The sequence below is a fragment of the Musa acuminata genome, chromosome BXJ2-9 (assembly GCF_036884655.1).
Source record: "Musa acuminata AAA Group cultivar baxijiao chromosome BXJ2-9, Cavendish_Baxijiao_AAA, whole genome shotgun sequence".
NCBI classification, from domain to species: Eukaryota; Viridiplantae; Streptophyta; class Magnoliopsida; order Zingiberales; family Musaceae; genus Musa; species Musa acuminata.
Genome location: NC_088346.1, coordinates 2509642 through 2537036, shown reverse-complemented (window position 1 = coordinate 2537036; position 27395 = coordinate 2509642). Strand labels below are relative to the sequence as shown.

Here is a 27395-nt window from a genome sequence, read left to right as displayed (position 1 = left end):
AATGATTGGTCGCTGGTCCTGTCAGAGTACAGTGTGATTGCATATGGTTGATACTGAAAAGGCCACACTCTCTTTGGCTTCATACGGACATAGTTATATATACGAACCAGGCTGGTGAATCAGATTTATGGTTAATGCACGAATTTTGGATGTTAATCTCCAAAAAGGAGCCAAAAGTACATCTGCAGTATCCTAAATTAAGTATAAGAGAAGTAATGACGATATCAGAGGATATCTATTCATGAACGAGATTGGATGCACATCCTACGACTCCAAAGTCCATTATGCAAGTCTAAGTTCATTTTTCTAATGATTTACCATTTATTGATGAACTAACTAAGTTTTGTTTGGTCTGGCCAATTTGTGTACAGCCGACAATCAATGAATAGATGCGTGCATCGATCTTGATTTAAGAGGATCATGGTCAAAGACCGAGTCCAGTTATATAACTCGAGACCACAAAGGTGTTACCCCTTGCATAGGCCTTCCACCAAGATCTCTTTCCTGTCACCACACCGACCACAACAGGATAACTGACAGTTCCAAAATTCTTTCGAATACTTAAAATATACTGTCAAACTCTTATAATCTGATTTAATTCTTCTCTTATGGGTTAAGGTTACTATCAAAGAAATATAAATGACGACAACAAAATCGTAAATCTCAACTATTTGAGATTGACTATATGGATCTTTTGTCAGAGATTAAAGACGCACATCAAAATCAAAATTAAATTACTGAAGATATACCAAAAAACTATCATAATCTAATTCAATTCATCGAATGATACATGTGACACCCGTCACAACCCATGTTTTTCTACATGAGCTTCTAATTAGGCTCAATGCATAGACCTAGAACCATGTGGCCCAAAATACTTCAACACAAGTTAATAGTAATAGACCATCGAGACATTATAATTCAACTTGGTTCTTCTATTTCAGATGTGGAACTAAAGTGTAGGTATTCTGTAAATAATACTATCATCACATAAAGAAAGCGGCGTAGCAATGACGGCAACCAAAATGTGCCCAGAAAACTCAATCAAAAAACCACTCTGTTGTTTAGGCATTTAAATATCTGATAAATGGAATCTATCTGAAAGTTTCAAACAAAATAATCGTAAAAATGTGAAAGATGCATGCTTATCTGGCCGCATCCAGCACCAATCAGACAAATCAGACACGGGATAGGAATTATATCTTGCCCTCTTTTGCTTCTGCACAACCGATTAGATGCTCCTACAGTCATTTGAAGTTAAATTATTATCATAAAGACAATATCATCCACAAAATTTGGTTCACTATAAACAGAGGTGGTGACGAACCATGAATTAGCTAACCAATTTCACCTTGTTCCCCGCACTAATTCTCTCAAGTTCCTTTCGCCCAGATGATATTAGGCTCTTGACCATGTCAAAGGTTGTAAGCCTAATGCTGCAGACAATTGACGCCTTTATGACCAGAAGGATGACCAAATTGTAAACTAAAATTGATCATGCTATCCGCATCACAGGAGAATCTAAACAGCTTAACGAATATGGATGAAAAGGCCAACCTGCTGTTTGGCAGATTTTTCAATGTATTGGGCACAAAACCTCGATATAAGCCGAAGAAGCCATCACGCTCCACGATACCTGAGCTTGCATAGACAACGCAATTATTATAAGGTAAATTTGTTTGAAAATTTTGCCATTGAGAAACAGGAAAGCAATTCAAAAGATGACCACTTTGAGCAGTTCATGCATGACTGCATGAAGCAACTTGATGATTGTCATTGATATCTTTATAGAGGCCAGGCAATAAAACAACAAAAGAATAATCAGACATGGCTTCAGTTTGGTAAGAGCATAACCATATGATAGTTTACGTTGAGTGGCACCCTTCTTGTAGTAAAAGATTTTTGGCAGTTTCATTTAGACACTTTATGTTTGTGCACAAGACTGCTAAGGTTCAAACTTCTAACGAGTAACATGATCTGTTTTGGGCTTTCTTTTCGCTTGTCAGAATTGTTTTTATCAATCATCAAAATCTCTACATAAGCAAACACTCCTAATCATTTGCTTACTATCCTTATCTCCTATGGGGCCAAGATCAGAGATATCACAAATGAAACGCTATGCCGAATATATATAGGTTTCCCATGATATCGAGTTAAGGTGCACACAGAATGATAAACAGATATAATGACTAGTCATTGATCATCAATCAAATACAGTGATTGAGAACATGGTATTACCCGGGAAGGCATCGAAAATAGTATTGTAAGGTGAACCTTTCATCTGCATCTGTCTTCTCACAGTATCCAGAGGGTAGCACATAAGTGTAGCAATTGTTGCCGAGACCAGTGCAGTTGCAAGAGATGTTTCTGGCCTCTTTTGGTACTTTTCTGGGAGTGACTTCTTCACCCTACCAATTGTATATAAAAGAAAACCATGTCAATAGGATTCTGATTCAAGATGTTTCTCACTAAGCTACCAAGAGAAATGAATTGAGTAACCTCACAAGTCAAACACACAGAAGTTAACGGCAATATATGGCGCTATCCCAATAAGAGAAGGACCAAGACCACTGTAAAACGATGCTAGCCCTTCATCTCTTAGCATATTAAGAGCAACCTGAAAGATAAATAATTTGTATCATATTTCTAAAAACCAAAAGTAAGTACCGAGTATAACAAAGTTTACCTGGGACATTGTTCTACAACCAGGTTCAACTGCAAGCCTTAGCCTTAGGACATCCAATGGATATGTTACCTATTAAAAAATAAATTAAGTTCACAATAAACTAGCATTACTCTTAACAAACATGCATTTTGCAAAAGGATAACTGATCTAATCATGTCCTAAGTGGAAACACGTATTACTTAAAACAAGAACAGCCACCATGAAGGAAACACTTGAGCAAACAAGCACATGATTTGATTCTGTAAAAACTCACTAGTGTGGATGTCATTCCAGCACAAGCCCCTGCTACAAGCCTCCCTACAATGGAAAGTTCCCCATCCTTTTTACTAAAGAGTTTCTACAATCAAATGGAAAACATAAATGGCATGTGAAAGATCAAGAACTCCATTTCAATGTTATGTAACAGACAAAAAACAACCATGCAAGACAGCAACAAACAAAATGAAGTTCCCCTACCTTGTAAAGTTCATAAGAAAAGAGTTGAACTGCGCTATATGGAATTATTCGTATCACCTGTAATCATTTAAGACTCATTTAGAAACTGGAAAACTCAACAGACAAACTTTTGATCTGCAGCATGACAGGTAGCAAATGCAACGCACCTGGGGTAAATTCCCTTTCCAGTAGCCTTTAATCCCATCTTCCTTCCCTATCAATGTTATAGCCTGAAAGCAATGAATGATAAGATCAAGCATTAGCATAAACATGTAATTCTATGCTCCTGAGACCACTGCATACAAATATGTTTTTACGGTACAACGGATCGAACAAGAAAAAAATGAACTAGAAAACAATAATAAACTACATCATACATGGCAGGAACATCTTCCTAAACCAATAAAACAAAAGTCAAATGAAGAAATGAAAGTAGATTGCCTCAAACAGAAATAATAAAAAGAACTTGGCATCCCAACTCCTCAGGTCAGCTACATGAATCCTCTTCCAGTGTTCAGCTTTATCAGTACCTACACTAGACAAACTAATGGCCATTATATTCACTTTGTATTACTTCTGACCAAGTCTCATTGTCTTTCACTCCTCTGGACTCCTAATCTGAATTGTTTCTACGTCGCATTACCTGCCAATTAGACAGTAAGCCTAGACATTGAAAATCAATGACTTGTCACTTGATTTTGATCTGCTAATTACAAAACTGTCTAAAACAACATTGATATCCTATTATATTATGTTTTGCATTCTTTACAGGGAATATATGCAGATATACTTTACTCTAGGTTAATGTCTCTCTACATTCATACAACAATAGATAGCTCCTTATGGAGGTTTCAAATTAAAACTTTTGCATGTCCACTACATCCAAGATCCTCCTGCTAAAGAAACTTGACTATATCTTACTATTTTTCTTTGTTCATTGCAAAAACTTAACCATTGGAACCAATATCATACGTATATATATACACACATACATACACACACACACGTATATATATATATATATATATATATATATACATGCATGCCAGACAGGTCATTAGAAGTATGCTAAAGATGACATGTTGTGACAAAAGAAAGGTATCCAAATTACAAACAATAAACATAAAGCAGCATGAACTATTTATGATCAAGGCCCATCAATGAATAAGATTAACCTTTGTTCTGGTTCATCACCAATCTAATTAGGCCTGATGATGATAAAATTTCTGAACAACTATCAGTTCTCAACCCAATTAAATTGTACAATCCATAACTGGATATGGCATGATTGGCATGTAAGTTGTAACACTTCCAATTAATGGCCTTCCCTGGTTCTGTTATGATATATCCATATCAAAGACATTCATATGGACTTGCAAGCCACCATTATATCAAGTTATCAACCCATATGGTATGCTAGATAAACACGTTCTTGATGTCATTTTGTCTAGATTGAATGGTTCTAGACAAAATAAAAGTAGCTTAAACAATCTAAGTCAAGATGAGGTTACATAATACCTAAACTAGGTCGGGCTAGCATGGATAAGCCTGAACCAGATATAAGAGATTTACAGCAACTCCTGGTCTAAATAGGAGAAACAAACTTGATTTGTATTAACCAGAGTACTATCCATTTTAGATCTGTACTCTTCCTTTATCACTCTGTCGTTGACTAACACCAACAGTGGATCATCTCCTATTCCCCTCTTCCCCAATCCTCTTACCCTTTGCTTCATAGCCGTTGTTGAAACTACTGCCCGGTGCATCTTCTTTTCTTCTTTCCCTCTTTCTGCCTCTGCCTCTCTAGCATTTCAACTGCCAACAATATTGAGGCCAGATTGGATATAAGAGAAACTCAAAGTTCAACATATCAGGATTCTAATGGTGGATAGACACTAAATCAAGGTCAGAAATGTCCTTTTAGGTACAATATCATGTGTGGATCAATTCCAACTGACCATTTATAAGTTTTGATAAAAAAATAATGTCAGTGAAACCATTCAGAGAAGGCTAGGGAACTTTTATGATATTTTTCTAATATGACCATATTCATCCAACAAATAGTAATTAAGTAGTCCAAAATTAGTAATGAAGTAATCTCTAGCATTTGCAAGTTCCTCTTTCGCAGGACAATCCTTCATCAGTATAAACCTCGATCCCAAGATCATAAATTCATTCTTTATTCCAGTTTCTCCAATAACTAGCACTAAAATCTTGATCCTACATACTGAAGCCCAAATACCCACAACTGTCCTGAGATGGAAAATAAGAAAAAAAATTGTAACCTTGATGGAATTATCCATGGACTTGAAACTCTTACATCTTCCACAATCCTAGAAACAATTTCAGAAACCAAACTATAACATCAACCCCAGCCTTTCAACTGGATTAATCTGAACAGCAATTTCATTCAAGCTTCAGACTCTCATCTCTTTCGCTTCATAAATTCCTACAATTCTGGATTGTCATCATCATGATTTTCATAACTCTCCCTTCAATAGTTAGAACGACACATTGATAGTTTCCGAAGATTTTGGTCAGATTTAATTTCTGAAGACAACAATCTTATTAATACTTGACTCTCTATGAGAAATATCTTCTGCAAGCAAATTGGACCTAATAGAACACCGTCCTAATTTGCATTCATGAAGACAATTAAACATGAAAGAATGCATGACTATTCAGGAAAAAAAAAAAGACATGAAAACAAAACAGAAGCAGGACGTTATTGCAAAATTTGAAGAAGCTAGGACAGAAGCCTTTACATCAATGAAACCAATCGCCTTCTTTCCAGTCCGCTCAACAGCCCGCAACCCATGAGTCTGCAAGCAAATTGGCAAGGTTTACTTAGAAGCTGATTATGACCCAATAGAACAAAAGAAACAATAAAATCATCGGAGTTAGAGGTATTTCCTCTTATCCAAGACTCCACGATTTCAATATAATTAAAGCAGAAACAGAAATAGCAGACTGTAGCACTCTTATCCGGTTCGACTAGTTAGAAATTTAGCATTACCCAATCATACTTGCAAAATTGGGTGGTTCGTGAGGGGGGCAAGCAAGAAACGAGTTTAAGAACCAAGTTAGTGAACTGAAATTTTTTTTCGTCCTGTACAGGAAACAGAGTTAATGAAGACGATAAAAAGGGAGGTACAGGGCATGCCTGCATGAGGAGCTTGGCACGGTCGAGAGGCGCGGTGAGGGTCTTGGCAGCGGCACCGGCAATGGCCCCGGCCGTGAAGAGAGCCGCCCCATCGGGAACCAGCGCCAGCAGCGCCAGAGGATGCCGCAGAAGTTGGTCCGAGGACGGGAACGCCTCCCTCTCCCTCCCGTCCTCCTTGTCCTTCTCCCTATCCCTCACGCCCGAGGCGACGCCACCGTCGCCGCCGTTGGAGACGGACGCGAATACTGCACGAGGAGGGGGGAACCTCCTCGGCGCATCTCCGAGGCCCGGGATGGGACGCCACACCACCACCGCCTCCTTCCTCCTCATTGTGGTCGGCCACGTTCACGCCCTCTTCGGTGGAAAGGCGCAGTGGGAAGGAGGCGATAAGGGAATTGGACACGAACGGGATATTAATCCCCTGCATTTCTTTATACCTTGAACACTACAAAGTGGCCCCCATTTATTTTCTTCTTTTTTTCTGATTTTTTATAGAATCCAATGTTGGCATTTGAATCTTTGACGCCACTGGAGGAGAATCTGGAGACCTTTGTGGACCCATCGCTATATCCAATAACAAAGCAGGTGTCGATACGGGTGCCACGGTTCGAGGGTAACTTAGTTTTATTCTTTCCATGAGCAAGGGCAGCACAACCCGTTTCCGTTACCGTAAAGAAGGCCGTGGCATCAGCAAAACAGCCCGGCTGGTTTCCCGTGACGGTCACCGTCATGAAAATTTCAAAGCGTTTACAAAAAATCCTATTAATTACGGCTTTTATATTTTTACAAAATATATAAAAGCATTTTAATCCTTTTCTTTTATTTTTTCTTTAATAACTAATTATTATATTTTTTTAAAAAAAAAATAAAAATATTAATTATCATAAAATCATGCTTTGACAGTTTAGAAAAAGTTTGGGTTGGTTTAGTGAAACTTGATGAAGTTAAACACTAAATTAAATTAGGTTATACTTGATCCTAAAATCTATTTTAAAAAATTATATTTTTGATAAATTATTATCATAAAATATTAATATTAATATTAACTATCTTAGAATAATTTGATAGAAGTTTAACTTGGTTTAATGGAAGTCAAGCAACTTACACTCAAAATTTTAATTAAGTTATACATGATCATTTAACATATTCAAAAATTAAATTATATTAAATATATATTTTATAATTATTTAAAAATTTAATAATCTTAGAACCATGTAGTAGTAGTAGTAATAATGTGAATGCTGATAGGGGTAATAATGGTGACATGACATGTCACGACGTTGGTCTCACCTGGGCGCCATTCTGCCCGAGGAGGAGAGCAATAATGCTAACTCGACACGCCCTAATGTCATCCGCTCTCAGACAACGACTTCATCGCTGTCTGACCCCGCGCGCTTGACCGAGGCAAAGGAGGATGACAACCGACCCTCGCCCATACCCTGCAGCAAGTCAGTTCCCCACGCAACGTCAATAGCAATGTCAGACGCCATCAGAGGTACAATCCTGCCTCCCGCAGGCAGGCACATCAGGTAACGCTAAACTACCCTATAAATACCCCCGAGTTCTAAACAAAGGGGGGGACTTCTTCACTAAACAAACCCCCTTCATATCTCCATCTAACTTGATCGTCGGAGGGGTCGGGCCGAGCACCCCGCCCTGACCTTTGTGCAGGGGCAAAGCCAAAAGATCCCGTCGGCCCCGCAGGCAAGGAGTTCCTGCCTGGAAGAGACGACTATATCGTCCCAATCGGACACCGCTCACGACCACCCCAGCGGGCTCGAGGACCCCCCAGGGAGATCCCCGCCTTCCGGACCCGAACCAAGCCACGTCGCCCCCGAGGCCACGGCATACGGTTGTTCCTCGCAACAAATGCTTAGGTTAGCTTAGTAAAAGTTAATCAAATTATACTCAATCAAAAATTCTATAATGATTTATTATAGATTATTAAAAAATATTAATCACCCAATAATTATATCATAGTTACTCTTTGAAAATTTCGATTGGTAGAAGATTGATCCAGTTATATTTAAAATTAAAATAACTTATACTCAATCAAGAATCTATAAAAAAAATATTAAATTATAATTACAATTTTATTATACATTAAAAAATGAATATGTGACATCATATGGTTAAAAAAACCAATAATGAGAGTTTTTTCCAAGTAAAATATCCAATATAATATATAAAGCATAGTTGGTTTGCCCAAAGATATTTTTGTGGGTCCCAAACTTCAGTTCAATCAGCAATTGCCACACGGGAAAGGATATCAGTTAATTTGCCCATCCCTAGTAATTCAAATAAAAATTCTCTTGTCTTATCGGATTTAGTCATGATTAGAGTGTTTAGGATCAAAATCCGAATCCGATTTGGTGCTTATTTTTTGGTCTAAATTGACTAAAGAATACACAAAATGGATCTTACAATTTCGAGTATATGAAGAAAATCCGATCCGTTATCGCTTTGTAAACAAAACAAAAGCTAAGCCGTTCGAATATATCACCGTTTATAGAGGCATTGCCACATATAGGCGATATGCACCTCTGCTCGTCCTACCCCTCCTTCCGAGCCTCTCTCTCGAGCTCCTCTGCCTCTTTCTCCTCCACCGCTTCTTCCGTGCTCATCTCATGGGCGAGGTATCCTCTTCCTCCACACCGCTGTGTTCTTCGGTGCCGTCGTCTGCTCTCCGTCGCCGGTGTTTCTCGACGGGCAGATGCCGGAGAAGGCAGACCAGTGGAGGACGACAAGGAAGTGTTCGAAGATGATTCCTCCGATCATGCCTTCGTCCGGTAATTCTGCCGCCTTCATATTGGCCTGTCCTCGTAAAAGATTCTTGATCTTTTATCTTTTGTCTATTGCCATGGTTACAGGAAGCCCCAGTCGCTGCTTGTGGAGCGATACCAAGATGGCACTGCTAAGAGGTACGCACTCTCTATAAGCTGCTTACCGTCGGTTTGCGCAAATGCGTGCGTGTGGAAACCCGACGGCCTTGTGTTACCTGGGAAACCTAATCTGCGGCCTCCTTGTTTTCAGATTGCCTCGACAGACTCATGCACTCTTTTATGTTGACTATTTCTTCTCTCAAAAGAAAATTAATGCTTCAGACCAGATTCTTTACTGCCAAATGGGCCTCTAATTTCGTCAAGCAGATTGATAGGCCCCCCTACTATTAGAAGCCTCATCCGTCGATCCTTTCCTTGCCCGATCCTTCTAATGTCATTGAGGATTTATGCAAACTGTTTAAGCCGACTTTCTTCTTTTCTTTTTCCATCTTTTCGTTTGGCTTGTAAATCTCTTTTCTTTTTTGCTATGGCTCCCGACTGCCATCGATCACTACATGTGATCCCCATTGTCACAGCCTCCCTTGGGAGCATTAACCTCTTCTTTTATTTGTTAAGGCCAGATATATTGCTTCTATGCATGTTATGAATGAATGAGATCTAGTGGCCGTGTATGTGCATTCCCTTCTCTTTTTTTCTTTGGCTGGTTCATTATTGTGATTTATATCTGCAAAGACAAAGTTTGACTAGAAATTCTGATTGGCTATTCGGGGTAAATATAGGTTTATGTAGCATCAACACATCTCACCAGAATTAGTGTCTCATGCAGACAGACATTAAGTTCCGGCAATCTATATGCTTAAATATTGGCTTTATATACTTTGTTTGAATTCTGAACTTGACAGATATATCTGGGATGATAACTCCCAACTACTAACCTTTCGGGACGAATTTGGCGCTTTGACTAATGGAGTGCAAGATGAAGAAAGCCTCTCACAATTTTCTTTGATACCAAGCATTTTAAAGGAATTTGTACTTCCAGCAGGGTTTCCAGGTAGGTAGAGGTTCTTTTTGCTAGTTTACTCATTAGTCATGTTATCTTCAAATCTTTTTCAAGGCCCCATGGTTACTTAATTGCAAACAACTTAATTTTTTTAAACATTGCTTAATCTATAAGATGTAATGATGCTAGTTGTTTTACCATTGTCTTGATCCTCCAAATTCCGATGGAGTCCCAATTTCAATGTCATTGTTAAGCACAAGAACATTTTTATGGATTTAGAAGAACAACAATTAATTCCAAACCTTAAATGTACCAAACTAGTGAACTATACTTTTTTTTTCTGTACACCCATACTCTACCGGGTCATTCAAAGTCATGTGGCAGAATAACATGGTGCATTCCTTGTCTGTTAAAGGCAGCAGTATTAATGGATTAATATGCATCATCATGGGAAATGGTGTATATGTGTGTGTGTATGTATATATATGTATGTATATATGTATATATATATGTATATACATGTGTATATATATATGCATATATATATATATACATACATACATATATACATACATACATATATATATACATATATATGTATATTTGTGTGTGTGTGTGGAGAGAGAGAGAGAGAGAGCAGCACGGTTCTCCTGGTAGAACTGAAAATGTTACCATTCTATATGGTTCTATCTATTTTAAGGAGGCAACAAATTTTTAACAACTTAATGGAGTGATGGGATTATGAACTATAGCACACAGTGGTGCTAAGCTCATTGTAATCGCTTTTAACAATTTTTTTCATGTGACCAATGCTATCTAATAGTAATTAATCTACTGTGTAAATCCGTCACACTTCACATTCTTGTTATTTTATTTTGAGGGTTCATTTCCCTCTAGATATATTAATTATTAGGTATTTATTCTAATGCATTTTTTGGATGTTTTACAGGATCAGTTTCGGATGACTATCTGGATTACATGCTACTGCAGTTTCCAACTAATGTAACAGGATGGATCTGTCACACATTGGTTACTTCAAGTCTGTTGAAGGTTTTTTATTTTCATTACTTGCAAGTCTCATCATATGTTTATTTGTTGAAAGACATAAAAGGCAAAAAAGTAGTTTTCAAAGTTTTTTTGTTTATGTTTTCACGGAGTCTCTGAATATTTGTTAGAATGTACATAAAATTCCAATAATATTTTGTCCTAGCATCATGTTGACCAATTGGAAGTTATTTCTTTTCATTGCTGTTTAGGTAACTAATTATCATAAAAAAAGTTTTCCGTGGAACAACATTTTAGGAAAATCAGTAGTTAAAGACTAGGAAAAGAATGCCCGTTGTCAATATATATTACAATGTAAGTTCAATAATTCTTCGAAAGCAAAATGATGTTTTAATGCATAAACAAGATGTATAATCTTATGACTGAATATCTAAGTTTGATCAACCAGCGCGCAGTCTAATTATTTAACAGGGGAAATGTCTACAAGTCATGTTTTCATTATCATTTGTAATGGAAATACACTGTATGTCTATTTTGTTTATCTTTTCTTAGTTTATAATCATACAATTGAAAGAATTAGTTCGTAAACTATCTATAATCATTTTTTTATATAATTTACATTTATTGTTTGACAAAGGTACTGTTCCAAAGGAAAAAAATAATGTGCCATCTTCACGTCGGTCTTGGACTGGCACACTTTGTTTTGTATTATCCAATGTCGTGTGTCATGTTGGCTTGTTGAGTGCCAGGCAATGTTGATAAGCTCATTTATAGGTGCACACAATAAAGAGGTTCATGCCATTTGTTTGCTGACATGGTGCACATCATGTAGCAAAGACAAATTAGCCTACCAGTTCTTGATTTTTAGTGTCACTCAGTGAGCTAGTTACATTTTTATAAATTCTTTCAGGCTGTTGGTTTGGGCTCTTTTTCAGGAAGTAGTTCTGCTGCTTCTGCTGCTGCTATAAGGTAATCCCTAGTTTTGTCTCTATTTGCCTATTCTTCAGTCAGCTTGTTTAATCACATTGTAGTTTTTTATATGTTGTTTCTTAACTACCAAACATTTTGAAAAGATTATTGATTAACTTTTAGGGGGAATCAGTTACATGTGATAAATGGTGGGGATTGACATGCCTTTTTTGGGCTTCTTGACCTGACTTGAACTTGTTGAAAGAATCTGAGAGTTCATGGGAATCAAATTTATCATTGAAGAGGTAGAAGGGTAGCATGGAGCCAGAGGAAGATGGCGAAACATATCCTAATTTGTACCATTTGCAATATTCCCAACTTATAATCTTTTAGTATTGGTTGGGTTTGTTCCCTATAAATATATATATGATACCAATAGGATATTAGACATGACCTTTTTCTTTCGTGAGAAAGCAGGTCTGACATTTCATTTTCTACTCTTCTTAGTTTCCTCCATCTCCTAACCCTCCGACCATTGGTGTTAGCGATAACATTATGGTGATGATAATTCATGGTTGTAGCATTTCATTCAGATAGAAAGAGCTTACTTGCAGGAAATTCATTGGCTATGGTCCAAAATGTTAGCTTTTGCTTGATGTTGTGTGTGATGTGTGCACAACGTCGTAGCAAATATTATGGAACTACCTTTGTTTTGTACCTGCAAGTTCTGCCTTATTTGGTTGTGAAATACCTGCAGTTTTACCTAACTCAGAATCAGTGCATTCTTTGAGATATCACTTCTGTTTGCAGCATCATGTATCACTTTTGTTTATGATTACAATGGCCTGTTTAACTAGGTGCACCATATTTTTTTGAACTACTATCTTGTTGAGGTCATTAATGAATATGTTTGGTCTTTTGAATATCTTTGAGTTGGTTGAGCAAGTTTCTCATAGTGGATTTATTGTCTTGTGGTGAATGGAGACCTTTACTACTGCTGTGAGTTGATAATTTCAATAGATATAACTCTTCTCAAATTCATTCTACTTTAACAAGTTGACTTTGATTTATCTCAGATGGGTGTCAAAAGATGGTCTAGGAGCTATTGGTCGCTTATTTATTGGTACAAAAGAAAACTAGAAGATTATTTGTAAACACATTTGTTTATTCTCAACTGATATTGCTCCTTCTTAGGTGGACGTTTGGGGAATCTTTTTGATGATGATCCAAAGCGATGGAGGATGTATGCAGATTTCATTGGAAGTGCTGGAAGGTTCTTGCAGCAATTTGTGCAAAAATAGTTATATACTCTGGTTAAAAATGAACACTGATTAATTGACTATGCAGCATCTTCGAGCTTGGCACACAACTAAATCCAGAATATTTCCTCCCCCTTGCAGCTTTTGGCAATTTTGCTAAGGTATTACAGAAATGAGATTTTTTTTCTTTTTGTAAACAACTACTTGGACTTTTATGATCGTAAATTTTAATATTCTAGTATATATTTAACTGTAGAGTTCTGTTTCTCTTCAGCTAGTCCTGGTATACATAGATATAACTTCAGAAGGCTGCATTTGATACATACACATATGAAAATGGGTAAGATTGCAAGGTCCGCGTCTGTACAAATCAAGTCAATGTCAAGAGACAACTTAGTATTGCCAGATCCAGATGTGAGCTGGGCTCAGTTTTCACATCATGACTGGTCTGAAATTGGACCCTATTTCTTTCAGACAATCAAACCCAACTTGATTGGTCTAGATCTTTACCAGATATAATATGTAAAGATGATTTACATACAAAACAATCTTGATTCTGTTTTATCAACTCATGCCCCACCCAGTTTGACTCAAGTTTTTAACAAACATAAAACATTCAAATGTGTCTAGATATTCATAAAATCATGGTATAAAATAACTATAAGAAAATTGGATCCAGTTTCTCCAAGTGTCTAAACCTTGATATGACCTGGATTTAGAACCGGATAGTGGTTTTTGCCCGTATATGAATACCAGGCTAATGGGTTTATATGGTGGCCTAGATTTTTCAATTCAAAGTGGGTCAGTCAGAGAAAATATGGTCACACCTAGGATTGTTATTATTTATATTTTTGTGCTAGGCTAATAAAGTTATTGTTAATTAACTTTTTAAAAAGTTTCTTAAGTATCTTATTCTTAGGTCAGAGCACAGTTTGTATCTCAAAATGCATTAATGTATTACAATTTCAAACGCCTTCTGTATACTCTTCGAAGGAACTGATTTGGTTATCTTAACCAGGCTATAGCAAGAGGACTGAAAGATCCATCATTTCGTGTGATTCAAAATCATTTTGCTGTCTCTGCTAATCTTGGGGAGGTTGCAGCTAAGGTACTCAATGATAATATACAAGGAACAAAAATGTTTAGCACTTTTTATGTTTTACACTGGGTAATTATTACCCTACTAATTTGGATTGTCTTTTACAAATATCGTGATACTTTAGAGGCAGAGTGGACCCTGAGCATAAAGCTGCCTCACTTGTTTTAATGAAATTTGGATGAACTATGTACCGACCGGTACGGGCGGTACGTATCGGTCCGCCAGACTTCCGGTACGCGGACCATATGTTACCATTCCGACACTGTAGCAGTACTGTAGCACTGTAGCACTATAGCACTGCTACAGTGCTCGGCACGCCTGAATATACCGCTCGGTACACCTGGGTGTACCGAGCGGTATACCATACCGTACTGGTATCGAGCCCAGGTCGAAACTCCGGTACGGTACGGTATTGCGAACCTTGCTCAGTAGTTTTACCTCCAAAATTATATTTTGAAGGAAAATTATAGTTCAGAGAATTATATTAACACAACCACCTTCCTGTTTCAGAATGATGAAAATAGGGATTAACAATTAAATTTCAGGTGTGATTCATGACTAAGATGGTTTGCTGGCAAGTTTAGATTCTGTAATTTGCATTGCAAGATTGCTTAAACATGAGAAGGTTTTATGGTTAGACGATCGGTGATTTAAAGATGGAGATTAGTGACAGCAAGGGAAAAAAAATTTAGATTTGCAAAACTAGAAATAGCATTTTAACATAATTAAGAAAGTTGTTTTCTTGTACAACAGAATATTATGTAGTGAAATAATGTTTCTTTGCTCCTTTATTCCAGGAGGAAGTTTGGGAAGTAGCAGCTCAGCTTCTAGGACTTGGAATTGGCATACTGATCCTGGTGACCACTTGATTTTTAGGTTAACTGCCATCATTCTTAGAATTTTATTTTATTTTGAACTTAATTGTTTATTATTTGTTTGACATAACATGATCCAGGATCTACCTGGGATACAGGCATCATATTCCTTGCTGGTTTTCACGTGGCTGAGCATGCGTCTTCTGCACCTTTGGCTACGTTTCCAGTCACTATCAGTTCTCAAGTTTCAGACTGTAAGATTATTTGACAATTGTATAATATCAAATTTTTTTGAAGTATAAGAAAATAGGCAATGCGATTATTCATGTGGTCCCCGTTACTTGAAAATAGAGAATTCTTTATAATTCCTACTGGTGTTTTTTTTTGTAATATGTTAAGCTGCCATATTAAATGATTTAAATGTTGCTTCAATATACATTATATTATATATATATACGTGTGTATACATGGTTCGTCTTACCAGTCTATATCGGCATACCGATCAGTTTTTGGTATGGTATATACCGAGTTATACTGAGCGTACTAACACATGGTACATAGGGGTGTACTGATGTACCGCCCATATCAATCCCCTATCGGATCGGTATATACATATATACATATAAACATGCATATACATATATACATATAAACATGCATATACATACATACATACATACATACATACATACATACATACATACATACATACATACATACATACATACATATGTATGTATGTATGTATGTATTTATTGTTACAGTTTTGTATCTTTCTACTTCATGATTACATCATGCAATGAGTTATTTTTCTTGGATAATATAGTCATTCTTCAGCATTGACTTTGCCAAAACATGAAATCTGATATTTTCCTTATTTCATCTAGATTTATCATTTGATGATCCTTCTTGATCCTTGTTTCACTTTTCTCGGCAGATAAACATGAAACGTGCTCGGTTGCTTGTGAGATCACATGTTTTACATAATACAGTTCCTGGTACAGATCACCATTATAAGTTTACATCCACTTGTGTAGCCTCTGAAAGAATTTGTGCTAATCTTGTCTGATAGGGTATGTCACTTGCAACAAGGAAGAGAATTTTCTATCTTGGGAAAGATTCTTGCAGCCTAAAATTATTTTTGGCGTGTCTATGCAAAATATGATGGGAAAAAATGGCTCCAACGATATGGTATATAGCTCAAATTTGGCTATTGTCTTCTGGTCGCTATCATAGAGTACTGAGATGCTGTGTGGTATTTATACGTTTGCCGCATTATAAATAATACTTTACATGTCTTATCTTAATCTCCACTTTCTTAATCTGTAATTTCAAGATTTGTTCAGCTAACATAGACAATAATATTTTGGCATAGACCATCATTCTAATATAAAATCAGTCATAGTGCCTGAGTGAAAATTTTGTGAAATGCTCCAAGTACATTTAGCAGACAACCAGAGAGACAGATTTTATGAAGCATAATCTCATTGGTCTTGGTGTTCTTACTGAATATATCAGTTAGTTTTTGCTAAATTGTATATGCCAAGGCAGTTGCATGGAGAAAGCTACAAGATGAAGAGACTATGTTGCAAGATTAGTTTGATAAATAATTATTTGTTTGGATCTTTTAGTTGTCTACTTATAAGGTTACTTGTACTGTTTGAAACAGGCGAAGACACTTCTTAAGTTATACTCAAAGGAAAGTTACATTCTCTATATGAAGCAGCAACAAGGAGGCTCTACATTTTTAGTTACTTTCAAGGTTGGTTAACGACAGTAATTCTTCTAATTTATTGTAGATGATTGTTCAATGATGAACATAATCACCTTTTTTTAACTCGATTGGAGTGTATCATGCTGTAGGTTGGAGCTACTGGCCTGACAGTCTTGAGAAGCTTATGGCAGGCACATTGGCTCCACGAGTGTCAAGAAAGAACATCAAATCATGTCTTATCTTTGCTTGAAGAAAGCCTCCTGAAACTGGAAAACGGATTCGATGACTTCCTCAGGCAATTAAAAGGAGCTGGATGGGATGAACAACAGATCAAACTCAAGGTTCCCAAGAAACTTCTTTTCGATGAGTCAGAAAACCTCGAGCTTGCCCTTGATAAGTAGATCGTCTTGTTGCTGTTCCTAGTGCTTTACAGGTAAAATTTAACCCAATCTACGCCCACTCAATATCAACTTCAAGAGTCATATGAAATAGTTAATGGATGAACCCTTGTTGGTTTGTGTAAGTTCATTTAGAATTGTCTACTCAGGGCATAATTGCAGGCTGTATATATAACTTTTTTATCAGGGTATTGTCTGAGCCATCTAGGTAGACAATGGAGGTATTTGTTGAAGTTTTGGAAATTTTGCTACAGTGGAGCTGTTGGATTGTCATATTATGTGAATGTTAGACTGGTTATACTCCTTTTTATTTTACTCACCGACACGACAAAACATAAACATTGTGAAGCCTTGAATATTGTCGGTGATTGCTAACATGTCATTAGGTACACTACAGGCTGAGGGTTTTTTTTTTCCCTGTAGCTTGCCGGAGAAGAAGCCTCCCAACAACAAAAGCCAAATGAGGTTAGTTCAGACGCTCATTAGTTTTTCCCCGTATTAATATGAAAGTTTAAGTATATATTTTTGCTAATTTTGTCTTTAGATATTTGGCTCACTGCCTGTGGATCAAGCTGTCAAGTTTTCTTTAAACAGTTGATAAAGAATAAATTTGGCTAATTTAATATTAATTTTGAGATGATGGGGAGGCTTAGGTTGGTAGATGGACCTCTTTGAGTCTACTATTTGCAACGGTGCTTACGATTGCAAGAAGTTTTCATTGTGACCGGAGACTTTCTGCCTCAACCGAGCCTCCAACTGGAAGAGTTGACCGGAGGAGGGTATATATGTAGCGCAACCTTATCAATCCTTTTTTTGTTTTGTTTTGTTTTTTTTTTATGATTGCCACCTGCATATCCTACACAGGCCGGTTATTGAGTTTTTGCTTTCTATACATATGATTATTATCATACATATATATATATATATATATATATATATATATATATATATATTTATTTATTTATTTGTTTGCTATAATTTCTTATGATTCCCCAGTGTTCTTAAAGTTGTGCATCTCATCTTGCAGTTACAGAAGGTGCTCATGCATCTCGTAAGGAATTTTTGCACGTAAATGCAGTTAGAGGATTAACCCAGAGCAAAACAATGTTCTATGTGCAGGCTAGATGATATACGTGCATGAAGACCCCAGCCAGGGAACCCACAACAGCTAGAAGATTAAACAGAGCAAAACAATGTTCCATCGAGATGTATTCATAAGTAGCGGGTCTCAAGTTTGAATCCACATGTGAGCATTATATCATTCGTTGTAATATTTTTTTTTAATTTTAAAAAATAAATATAAGAATTTTATAGTTGGTGTACGAGAGAAGCTTAACCAATTGCGTCCTGATGTACGTATGATCCGATCCTCCTATGTGGTTTTCGTCTAATTGTAAAAACTGTCTGTTAAAAACCTTTTACTGCTGATAAATAATAAATTCAGTATCACTAATGAACCAATCTCTGGCTGTCTAAATTAGAGCTACAAATGTTCACAAGTAGCTTTCCTAATGCTGGATAACCTTTGCAGATAAAATCGGATGCAAGAACAGGGATCAAGGGATCATATCATTTGGTTTGGTAAATTGGGCACCAAGCTACCCTGCATGAATATAAGAACAAGAACCAGCTGTAGTAGCAAAGATATGTACCTAGAGAGATCCCACAATGCGTATAGCACATGCTTAGCATTGATTTAATAGCATAGAGCCGGGTCAAAATACACGCTTCGATGCAATCAGACTGGTTTCACGATGATACCTTGAAATCCCGAAAGATTGCTCTACAAGCTTCGATGCAATCTGACTGGTTTCAGAATGAGGATTGTTTTTAACAGACAATCGTGTTGTATAGCAGTATTCCTGCGTCTGCAAGGCGCCACAGGTTAAGGCTCATGGCGACCGACTGATGCATCTATCTTATCTGATAGATGAAGAAGCACAGTTTGAGTGCATCATCCACCAAATTTGCAGAAACACTTACCGTTCCAGTGTTACAGGAGTCTGACAATATTTACAGTGGTTCCCAATGTGAAATCAAAAGAATTAAGGTTGTCCAAGTTTCCTCACACACTACTTTCACAATGGATGTATCTGGCAAAGTAGTTCCGCATGCAATTGAAGCTACCCGAGGGAGTACACCATACGGCCAGCAAGCTCGTTTCCGACGACTTCAACAAAGCGTTGTAGCTGACTTTCTAGTTTAGAAATGATCCTCCTTTCTAGTGGGCCAAAGACTTTCTCAATGTCCTAAAAGTTACAAAACAGAAGATATCAAATCAGGTCACTTGTATAATGACAATGTAAGAGCAACTTAATATTGCATCATACCGCCAGCTAATTTTGTTACAAAGAACATAATCTAGCTCACATATTAGGGGTGTAAAGTCACATGCATATCTCCTCCAAAATGTCTCAGGTACTGCTTGTTGCGGCAGGCTCCCAATTCAACTTCTCCGCAAGATTGATGAAATGAAGAATGTTTACCAAGGGACAAAAGCAACCTCATGTAAAAAAGTTGCAATTACAATATACTATAATAATTGTTTGGAGTTCTAAGGCCATAACTTGTGTGTCTAACACTGAGTTGGATTCAAATTTAAAACAAAAGGATCTATGTTTTTATTATAAAGGGGCCCAACAAAGTTATCAACACCCTCCGAGGTTTAAAATCTTGTCCAATGCCAATACCGGTTGATGGCCTGATAGGTACAGATCATGCATGGGCCAATGCAACACTAGGTACCAATTGATATTGTCCAACTAAAAAGAAAAAGAGGGTGAAGAGGGAGAAAACAAAGAACTCGAGGAGAGGGAGGAGGTAGAAGAGGTAAGGTGACAGAGATAGAGAAAAAGGAGGGGAGGCGGAGGCAGCAGCAATGACACAGTGGGACAGAGGAAAAGAGAGCATGAGATGAGAAAAAAAACAAAAAGAATATCAAAAAGACAATTGTCAGAAGTTGCAAAACAATAAAATAATTAATAGAGCTAAGGAGCAATAGAATGTAAGAGAGAAAGAACAAAAAAGGAAAAGAAATGATCAGACAATTGTCAAAATTTGTCAAAAAAATAAAAGTATTAGGGACCAGGTGATCACTGTACTTTAAGGTAACTATAACCAAGCAAAAACTAAGTGAAAACCAATTGTTCATATAGTGTTTCGTGGCCAAACAAGACAATACGAATCTGTACCGATCAGTACAACCAGTTTCTAAAACCATGATGCCCTCGATGCTAAAAAATCTTCAACAGATTGAGGCCTTTACTGACATCAACGGAAACAGCAAGGACACACAAAATATGAATAGCTGAGATCTAAGAAAAGATCAAAGGCAGTTTGGGCTTGGGACACACCTTGAACTTCACACATGAACCGTTGACATCAAGCATAATGTCACCAACATCATAAGCTCGTGAATCAGCAACATTCAATGCATTAGTTGCTGCTAAATTTGATTCATCCTCTACACCTGTATCCGAATCTTCATAATGAAAGCCAACTTCTTCATCTTCTTCTTCATCTTCATCAGACAGATCTTCCATTGGAGAAGAATCATGAAAATCAGGGCCTAAGTTTTCAACAGGATTAGCGAGCTTTGGTGAAATTGCACAATCTTTTACATCCAGAGAATCTGATAGGATAACATAAGGAGTTCTATCGAGCAAAGGTCTTGCCACTTCAAATGGTACCCACCTGCAAAATCAACCGTTAGAAATGAATATAATGTAGCATTACACAGAGACTTTAGCTAATACAACAGTTATATGATGCACTACACATCTATGCTTGTGCTAAAGTAAAATAAGAAGTGTTTCTGCATTGATGGAAGCTCTTTGATATAGGGCGAACTTACAAGATCGTATTTTAGTTGGTACACCAGTCACCTTATTTCTCTTTCTCTATACATAAGTCCAAACAATTTAGGGCATACTTCTTTGTAGAAATTTTCCAATTTTTCAGAATTTTTTCAATTTTTTACTAATTGATAATGGAACCTTTTTTCTCAAACTTACAAATATGCTTGGAAAATTAAAAAAGTAACTCTAAATTTTTCATTGCTTAATTTTTCACCAAGCTTCTCTTATTGCAATCTATCATCATCATTGTTCCTGGCTTACTGTTGTCATAGTGTCACATTTATTGTTGTTGCCATTACCATTACCATTCAATTACTATCATCACCATGACACTGCTGTCACTATCACTACTATCATCACAGCATCGCTACCACTACCATTGTTAGAAGTTAGAACACCATCATAGCACCACTACCATCACCAACAACGCCCAAGTACTACCACTGTTACACCATCATTATTGTACACCACCACCACTAACATCAAGCTCTATCTTCCGCTGCCCCTACCATCAACACCTTCAACTACGATCATCCAACATCCCTGGGGTGTGCCACCATTAACACAAATTGATTGATGAACAGAAAAAAGCAAGAATTTTTTTTGTTTCAAGAGTAAACATGCTTTTGCATATTTCTTCGAAGAAATGAATTGAAAAATAAACATGAAAATAAAGATAAAACCTGAAAACCTGTTTTCTGGAAGTAATCACAGCCAAGTGTCGCACATGCATGAACCATATATACATATTTTTTTAAAAAGATCTAAATATAGAAGTTTCTTACTTCCCTCAACTGCATTTCGGATATGCAGATTATTGGTGGTAGCTGTAGAACTCTTCAGGTGATGGGTGCTAGAATATTCATGCTTCTACGAGCTTTTTTTATTTTGATAACTAAATGTTGCAAAAACCATCATTTTGAAAGGTTACTAATATTAGAACATGAATCTATAAACAAGTTTCACAACCCACGGAAACCTAAAGTAAAAACATGAAGAGCGCATCTCACCTACTAGATATAACAATGAATATATATGTATATGATACATGCACATGTGCACCTAGACCATCATTAAGTGAAATATGCATGGATGTGAGTGCACATATACAAAAACAATGTGGATTCTTAAAGTACATGGAGTTGAGCCACTACTGAGTTCAATAAATTATAAGCATGTAGACACAATTTTTATGTGCACAGAATTAGAAACATTATTCAACATTAATAAATTCAGCACATATTTATCCAGGATTATCTTTGATAATTTGATCCGAAAGCTGAAGGGAGACCTACTTACTGGTAACGAAGAGGACAAAGTAGTTCGGATGGACGATATGCTGCTTTGTATCTCATTTTGTTGCAGGAGTGAATGTAATAGCCGAGATAGTAATACTGGAGACTAGGACAATGGTTTTGAGTCTCCTTTACCCAATTTATTTCCTGCAAAGCTGAATACTTTCCAAGTGATAGAAAGGCAAAATCAGGGTCCCAAAATAAATACTTGCTAGACAAACATCTTGGAAGAACATCCACAACACCAACTGCAACAAGCTTCCCATCAATCAAATACTGCTGATGGAAAGAGCCAAAACCACAAGGTGGAATTGTGTTATAACCACTAACTGGTGGAACAAATACAATAGGAGTATCCACCAGAAATCTTTTGTATGAACCTACTGTGACTTTTTCTGGTTTATCATCATGTACCTTAATTTGGTATCTTCTGTATAAAGCAAATTCTTCTTGATCAAAACTTGATCTGTTCATACGGATTTCAAGCTTTCTTCTCTTTTGTGGGAGAATTGCATTACTGTCAGCGGAGCAAATCCGTTTTGTATTACCTCTGTTACCTCTTGAAGCCTGCATACTTTCTTTAAGGTCAATGAATTCTGAGCTCCTCTTTTTGGTCGCAGAATAGAAATTTAGGTGGCCATTGCAAGCTTTTATTAAAAGCTCAGAAGGCAATTCATGCTCCTTCACTAAGCATGCCAGCTGTTCAGCAATAGTTGTTGCATTCAAATCCAATAATTCAGATTCCCGACATTTAATAGTCTCATCTGTAGACTGAGAGCGCCTAATAGCTGCCGCTATTTGAAATGCTATGCTGCTAGTATATACTAAATCTTCTGATATTTCCACCAGCTTTTTTTTGGCTTGGCATGTCACCTTCTTCACAACAGCCTTAGGAAGATGGGCAGTATAACTGACAAAAAGTGTGCTTACAGCACTATTAATTATGTTTGCCAAAGAATGAAGAATGTCATTTTCATTGCACATATTTTCACATGTACTAGCTGAAGATTCTTTTGTTGATAATGCTGTCATTTTCGTAATAGAGTCATTGCCAGAAAGCTTGAGTAAGCCCCTACAAGAATTTTCCTTTTGTTTTGAAGATTCAAATTTCTTCACTGATGTGGTATCATCTAAGAACCTGCACAGTCAGTTCATGCTATCTCTAAGCATCTAAATTGAATCTGAATTTGACAGTATAGCACTTTTTTGTAACTTGCCAAGACCTTTTCCAATACATAATATATCATGCCAAAAGCATAACAAAATTATCATCTGCAAAATGAGAGGAGGCAAGCTCTGATACCTTTGCATTTTTTTATATATACGAGCTTGCTCTTTGGAAGGATAGAAATCAGTGGCTTTCAGACGAATGGTATAAGATGGGCAACATGTTCCTTCCATCTCAGGTTTGTAAAGGAAGCAACCAGATCTCCTCCAACCATGGTCAAGCAGCTCTGTGGACAATACTTCACAATCAGACGACATGGGAAGTTTCACATGTATAAAAATAGCAATGGACAGAGGTAGTTAAAAAATGACCAAGGAAAAAAATTGTCCAAATATAAAAGAAAAGAAAACAATGTTCTCAAGGACTTCTCTAATTCATGCAATTTTCGGTGGCTAAAAAAATGTCTTTAAATACTACCTGTAAAGAAACTATAATTGATGGAGTACTCTAGTCAATCATATGGGATAGTAGTTCTTAAGGCATTGAGAAACAGAAATAAATACATCATGCACAAAAATTCAGATGCCCAGTTCTCAAGCATAGACGAATTACATACAAGACATTAATTGTTGTGGTAAAGTGATCTGGAAATTGGTACAACTGGAGATGAGTTAACACCAATGTACAGCATGTATACATTTATAGTGGCCTTGAGCAATTTCAATGGCTTTCTTACACAAAAGGAAGAGCCATGAAATGCACATGGTAACAGGAAAAACATAATTACCTTGCCATACATATGCGGTAAATGCAGAAAAGTTCAGAGTTAAAGCTTTTAGAAAAATGATGAAATAAAACAGAGAATCAATTCCAGTAGATTTAGCAGAGAGAGAGAGAGAGAGAGAGAGAGAGAGAGAGAGAGAGAGGTCTAGTTAAAAATATTAATGTTCTACTGTGAAACAAATCATATTCTACCTCCTGCTGCTGTTTATGTTTTGAACCAAAAAATAAATCCCCACAAACTATAAAGAGACCTAGTGTTAGAAATATCATCATTCAACTAAATGATCAAATTTGGAAAAAACAATTTTGTCCTGACATTCTTGGCTGAGTTAATCAAGTCATAAGGGGCTACCAGTGGCATCCTTCTCATCCATGTTGCAGCCACTCATCCCCAAAACCACTTCTGCCTCCAATTGTGGCACTCTACTTGATCCAAATCCTGTCAGTCATGTAGTCTCCATGTATAAACAGAGTGCTGATGTTATGGATCTTTGTGCAGATCTTTCCCACTGTCACTTATTATGACAACCCTGGCAAAAATGTTAAAAAGAAAGTTTAGTACCACCTCACTTTTGCCTCACACCATTGTTGTCCAACAACTATGTTGGCCACTACGGCCAATCAAGAGTTCCAACCCTTATCTTGGAAAGCATTCCTTTTAAACATCATAATGGTAAGAAAGAGATTCGATTTGTACCTGGGTTGGCCATACAATTCTCTCTTCAGTCTCTTCTTTGCAACATCTAGTTACCTCCATCTCCTTTTATTTGGCTCTCTCTCAACCCCACCCTCCCCAATTAAAAGCAAACCCTTAACATAGTTTCTGTCTTTCTAATAACATCTGCCAGACCCCTTCTTTGATTACCAGCTATCCAGCTTATCTAATCCCTTACTTTCATTTCACATACTTTCATGGGGAAATGAAATCTCTAACTTCACTTCTCAAAACCTGAAATCCAAAAGAAATCTTCTTCTTTATTTTGCTGTCCATCTCCCCTTTCCACATAAATCATCGATCTATAATGGATGATGAATGATGATCGGCTATTATGCATACAAAACCATGGATGATAGGTGTTTATATAGTTTTTTTTTTGTTTGATGTGATCCTTGATTAGAGCTGTAGTGTTTATACACCAGTTACAAAACCATGGATGATATATGCATACAAACTATGTAGGTTCATATCACATAGCCAACTGTTGAATATATATATATATATATATATATATATATATATATATATATATATATATATATATATATAATGTTTGTTACAATTTAAACTAAGATTTCTGGAGCATTCAACAGAAATTTTAATGCTATCTCAACACCATAACTAACAGTCCCAAAGTAACTGGTGTGAATTTGTGATCTATAAGTCATGCAGTATAAGGTCAATGCAAAATATAATGGCATTGTCAACATCAAACAAGTAGAGAACAATGTGTGAAACAACATGAACTCAATCAATCTCAAGATAACATCAACATCATATTAAATCAAGGGTATTTCTTTTTATTCTTTTCCTAAAGGTTGACATATAACCTTAGTCACTGGAATTCGTAATGGAAGGTTGAAAGAAACAACTGCAGCAGCAGCAGGGAGGTCACCGGACAGCTTCAAGAGATAATCTAAAAATTAGGGCATAATTGAGAGAGCACATAAGCCTCCCCTAAATACTACCAGCAATAATCCAAGAATTAACTAATTGAATTGACACAGGTAGAGCAGTTGACTTCAGTTAGGTGAAAAAAGTTTTATTTACTGTTCACTTTTGAAATTTTATTGCATTATCCAATGGTTAGACTAATTTCTCTTATATTTTAAACAAAAAAGGTTTTTACCTCCCGGTCATAATCTCTTGTCCTATACATCTTATTAATTACCTCTTTGGGAGATAGGAAATGCAGTAATTGGAAAGGGAACAAACAATAAGATAAGCTACAAACCTTGGTAGTCCTCAGCTGTTATACTGTCAGCCCATAAACCTGCACAATTATCTGATGCGTAAGTTGCAAAATAAATAGAGCTAGAGTGTAAGAGCATACATTGTGAAGAATAACCCAACTTTTAAACCAGAAGCCATAAAGTAAAGGAAAACAAAGTTCGAAGTAAGCATAAATATTAAGGTGCGCCCGCTAAATTGCTAATACTTTGACACGATTTCTTCGGGCGATCGCATCAGAAGAGTGCGACGGAGGAGGAGGGAAAGGAACCGGAAAAGGAAAAAGGAATTCGCCGGGAAACAAAATTTCGATTTTTTGCTTAGCTAGTCAACCGAGGAAACCATTCGCGACGTTTGGTGGATCAATCAGGAATCAACGAATGTGAAATCCAAGGATGGATTGGAATACCGTGGGAGATGCTGGAGTAGGTGGATCTGCAGTATCCGCAAGAGGACCTCCTCCTGCCATGATCGGTGACCTTACTCTCACCGATCGCCCCTCCTCCCTTCACCCTTTCCGTTCCTCCTCCCCGGCCGCTGCGGCTACTGCTGGCCCCATCCCCCATTCCTCCCCGGCCTCCCTCCTCTTCGTCCGTCAAGGGACAAGACCTCTGCGCTTCGCGTCGGGGCTCAATCAACCGAAAGGTAGTACGAGGAACCGAGCGGCGACGGCGAGGAGAAGTGGGGGCGAGATCGTCGCTCGAGATTGCAAGAGGCTTCGCAAACCTACTCTTGTGGGTAATTGGACCGAGGGAAGGTGACTTTTTAAGTTGCCCTCGACGAAGCAGAATTAACTACGACGTCGTTTGGAATCACGGAGGTGGAGTGATCATGATGTGATGAACGGGTGATATCGAAAGATGCTTCTTTCCGGTTTTGCAATTTGAGGCCACTCTTTCTTTTATTTTCTTGCGGTTTTAGATATTTTTTAATCACTAAAAGAGGCTCTAATAATAATAATAATAATAATAATAATAATAATTACGACTTATCAGACAAAAACACTTAAACTCTAAGCTTTATCCAAAGAATCATTCATTTTTGTTTGAGCTTTTTGTGGATCGATATTGAATAAGAA

At 37.0% G+C, this 27395-nt stretch overlaps 3 protein-coding genes across 26 annotated transcripts; 1 reads left to right on the top strand and 2 right to left on the bottom strand.

Annotated features, from left to right (window-relative positions):
- Positions 1–1040: 1040 nt before the first annotated feature.
- LOC135622440 (thylakoid ADP,ATP carrier protein, chloroplastic-like) lies at positions 1041–6696 on the bottom strand. 2 transcript variants are annotated; one of them, XM_065124307.1, is made up of 11 exons: positions 6285–6696; positions 5887–5943; positions 3289–3351; positions 3143–3199; positions 2940–3023; positions 2687–2755; positions 2505–2617; positions 2239–2408; positions 1558–1636; positions 1328–1436; positions 1041–1241 (listed from the first exon to the last, which is right to left on the bottom strand). In XM_065124307.1, the coding sequence occupies exons 1-10, from the start codon at positions 6612–6614 to the stop codon at positions 1334–1336; spliced, it is 1125 nt and encodes a 374-aa protein (XP_064980379.1). In that variant the 5' UTR covers positions 6615–6696; the 3' UTR covers positions 1041–1241; positions 1328–1333. The 2 variants fall into 2 exon arrangements, with proteins under 2 accessions (XP_064980379.1, XP_064980378.1); XM_065124306.1 differs by having other exon boundaries at positions 1352–1436.
- Positions 6697–8780: 2084 nt separating this feature from the next.
- LOC135622438 (protein root UVB sensitive 5-like) lies at positions 8781–18727 on the top strand. 22 transcript variants are annotated; one of them, XM_065124295.1, is made up of 18 exons: positions 8781–9073; positions 9155–9205; positions 9970–10118; positions 11017–11117; positions 11983–12041; positions 13058–13104; positions 13176–13254; positions 13329–13401; positions 14259–14348; positions 15137–15196; positions 15295–15408; positions 16092–16152; positions 16227–16345; positions 16824–16916; positions 17018–17301; positions 17690–17731; positions 17920–18045; positions 18294–18727. In XM_065124295.1, exons 1-15 carry the CDS (start codon positions 8820–8822, stop codon positions 17267–17269), a joined length of 1602 nt encoding a protein of 533 aa, XP_064980367.1. In that variant the 5' UTR covers positions 8781–8819; the 3' UTR covers positions 17270–17301; positions 17690–17731; positions 17920–18045; positions 18294–18727. The 22 variants fall into 22 exon arrangements, with proteins under 22 accessions (XP_064980367.1, XP_064980365.1, XP_064980371.1 ...); XM_065124293.1 differs by having other exon boundaries at positions 17811–18045; XM_065124299.1 differs by having other exon boundaries at positions 17664–17731.
- Positions 18728–18927: 200 nt separating this feature from the next.
- On the bottom strand, positions 18928–27062 carry LOC135622437 (arginyl-tRNA--protein transferase 2-like). 2 transcript variants are annotated; one of them, XM_065124283.1, is made up of 7 exons: positions 26727–26827; positions 26322–26360; positions 25918–25989; positions 23722–23872; positions 22423–23556; positions 20620–20959; positions 18928–19515 (listed from the first exon to the last, which is right to left on the bottom strand). In XM_065124283.1, exons 4-7 carry the CDS (start codon positions 23817–23819, stop codon positions 19390–19392), a joined length of 1698 nt encoding a protein of 565 aa, XP_064980355.1. In that variant the 5' UTR covers positions 23820–23872; positions 25918–25989; positions 26322–26360; positions 26727–26827; the 3' UTR covers positions 18928–19389. The 2 variants fall into 2 exon arrangements, with proteins under 2 accessions (XP_064980355.1, XP_064980354.1); XM_065124282.1 differs by lacking the exon at positions 25918–25989 and having other exon boundaries at positions 26727–27062.
- Between the last annotated feature and the right edge of the window lie 333 nt (positions 27063–27395).

Coding starts and splice junctions, on each gene's coding strand:
- LOC135622440 (XM_065124306.1), bottom strand. CDS start 6,614: ATGAGGAGGAAGGAGGCGGTGGTGGTGTGGCGTCCCATCCCGGGCCTC. Junction 3,352..5,886: donor AGGCGATTGGTTTCATTGAT/GTAAAGGCTTCT, acceptor CATTGCTTTCAG/GCTATAACATTGATAGGGAA. Junction 1,437..1,557: donor AAAAATCTGCCAAACAGCAG/GTTGGCCTTTTC, acceptor AATTGTCTGCAG/CATTAGGCTTACAACCTTTG.
- LOC135622438 (XM_065124297.1), top strand. CDS start 8,820: ATGCACCTCTGCTCGTCCTACCCCTCCTTCCGAGCCTCTCTCTCGAGC. Junction 14,349..15,136: donor TTGGGGAGGTTGCAGCTAAG/GTACTCAATGAT, acceptor CCTTTATTCCAG/GAGGAAGTTTGGGAAGTAGC. Junction 15,409..16,091: donor CAGTTCTCAAGTTTCAGACT/GTAAGATTATTT, acceptor TTTTCTCGGCAG/ATAAACATGAAACGTGCTCG.
- LOC135622437 (XM_065124282.1), bottom strand. CDS start 26,883: ATGGGGGATGGGGCCAGCAGTAGCCGCAGCGGCCGGGGAGGAGGAACG. Junction 20,960..22,422: donor CTTTGTCCTCTTCGTTACCA/GTAAGTAGGTCT, acceptor TTGATTTTGCAG/GTGGGTACCATTTGAAGTGG. Junction 19,516..20,619: donor GTTCATGTGTGAAGTTCAAG/GTGTGTCCCAAG, acceptor TGTAACTTTTAG/GACATTGAGAAAGTCTTTGG.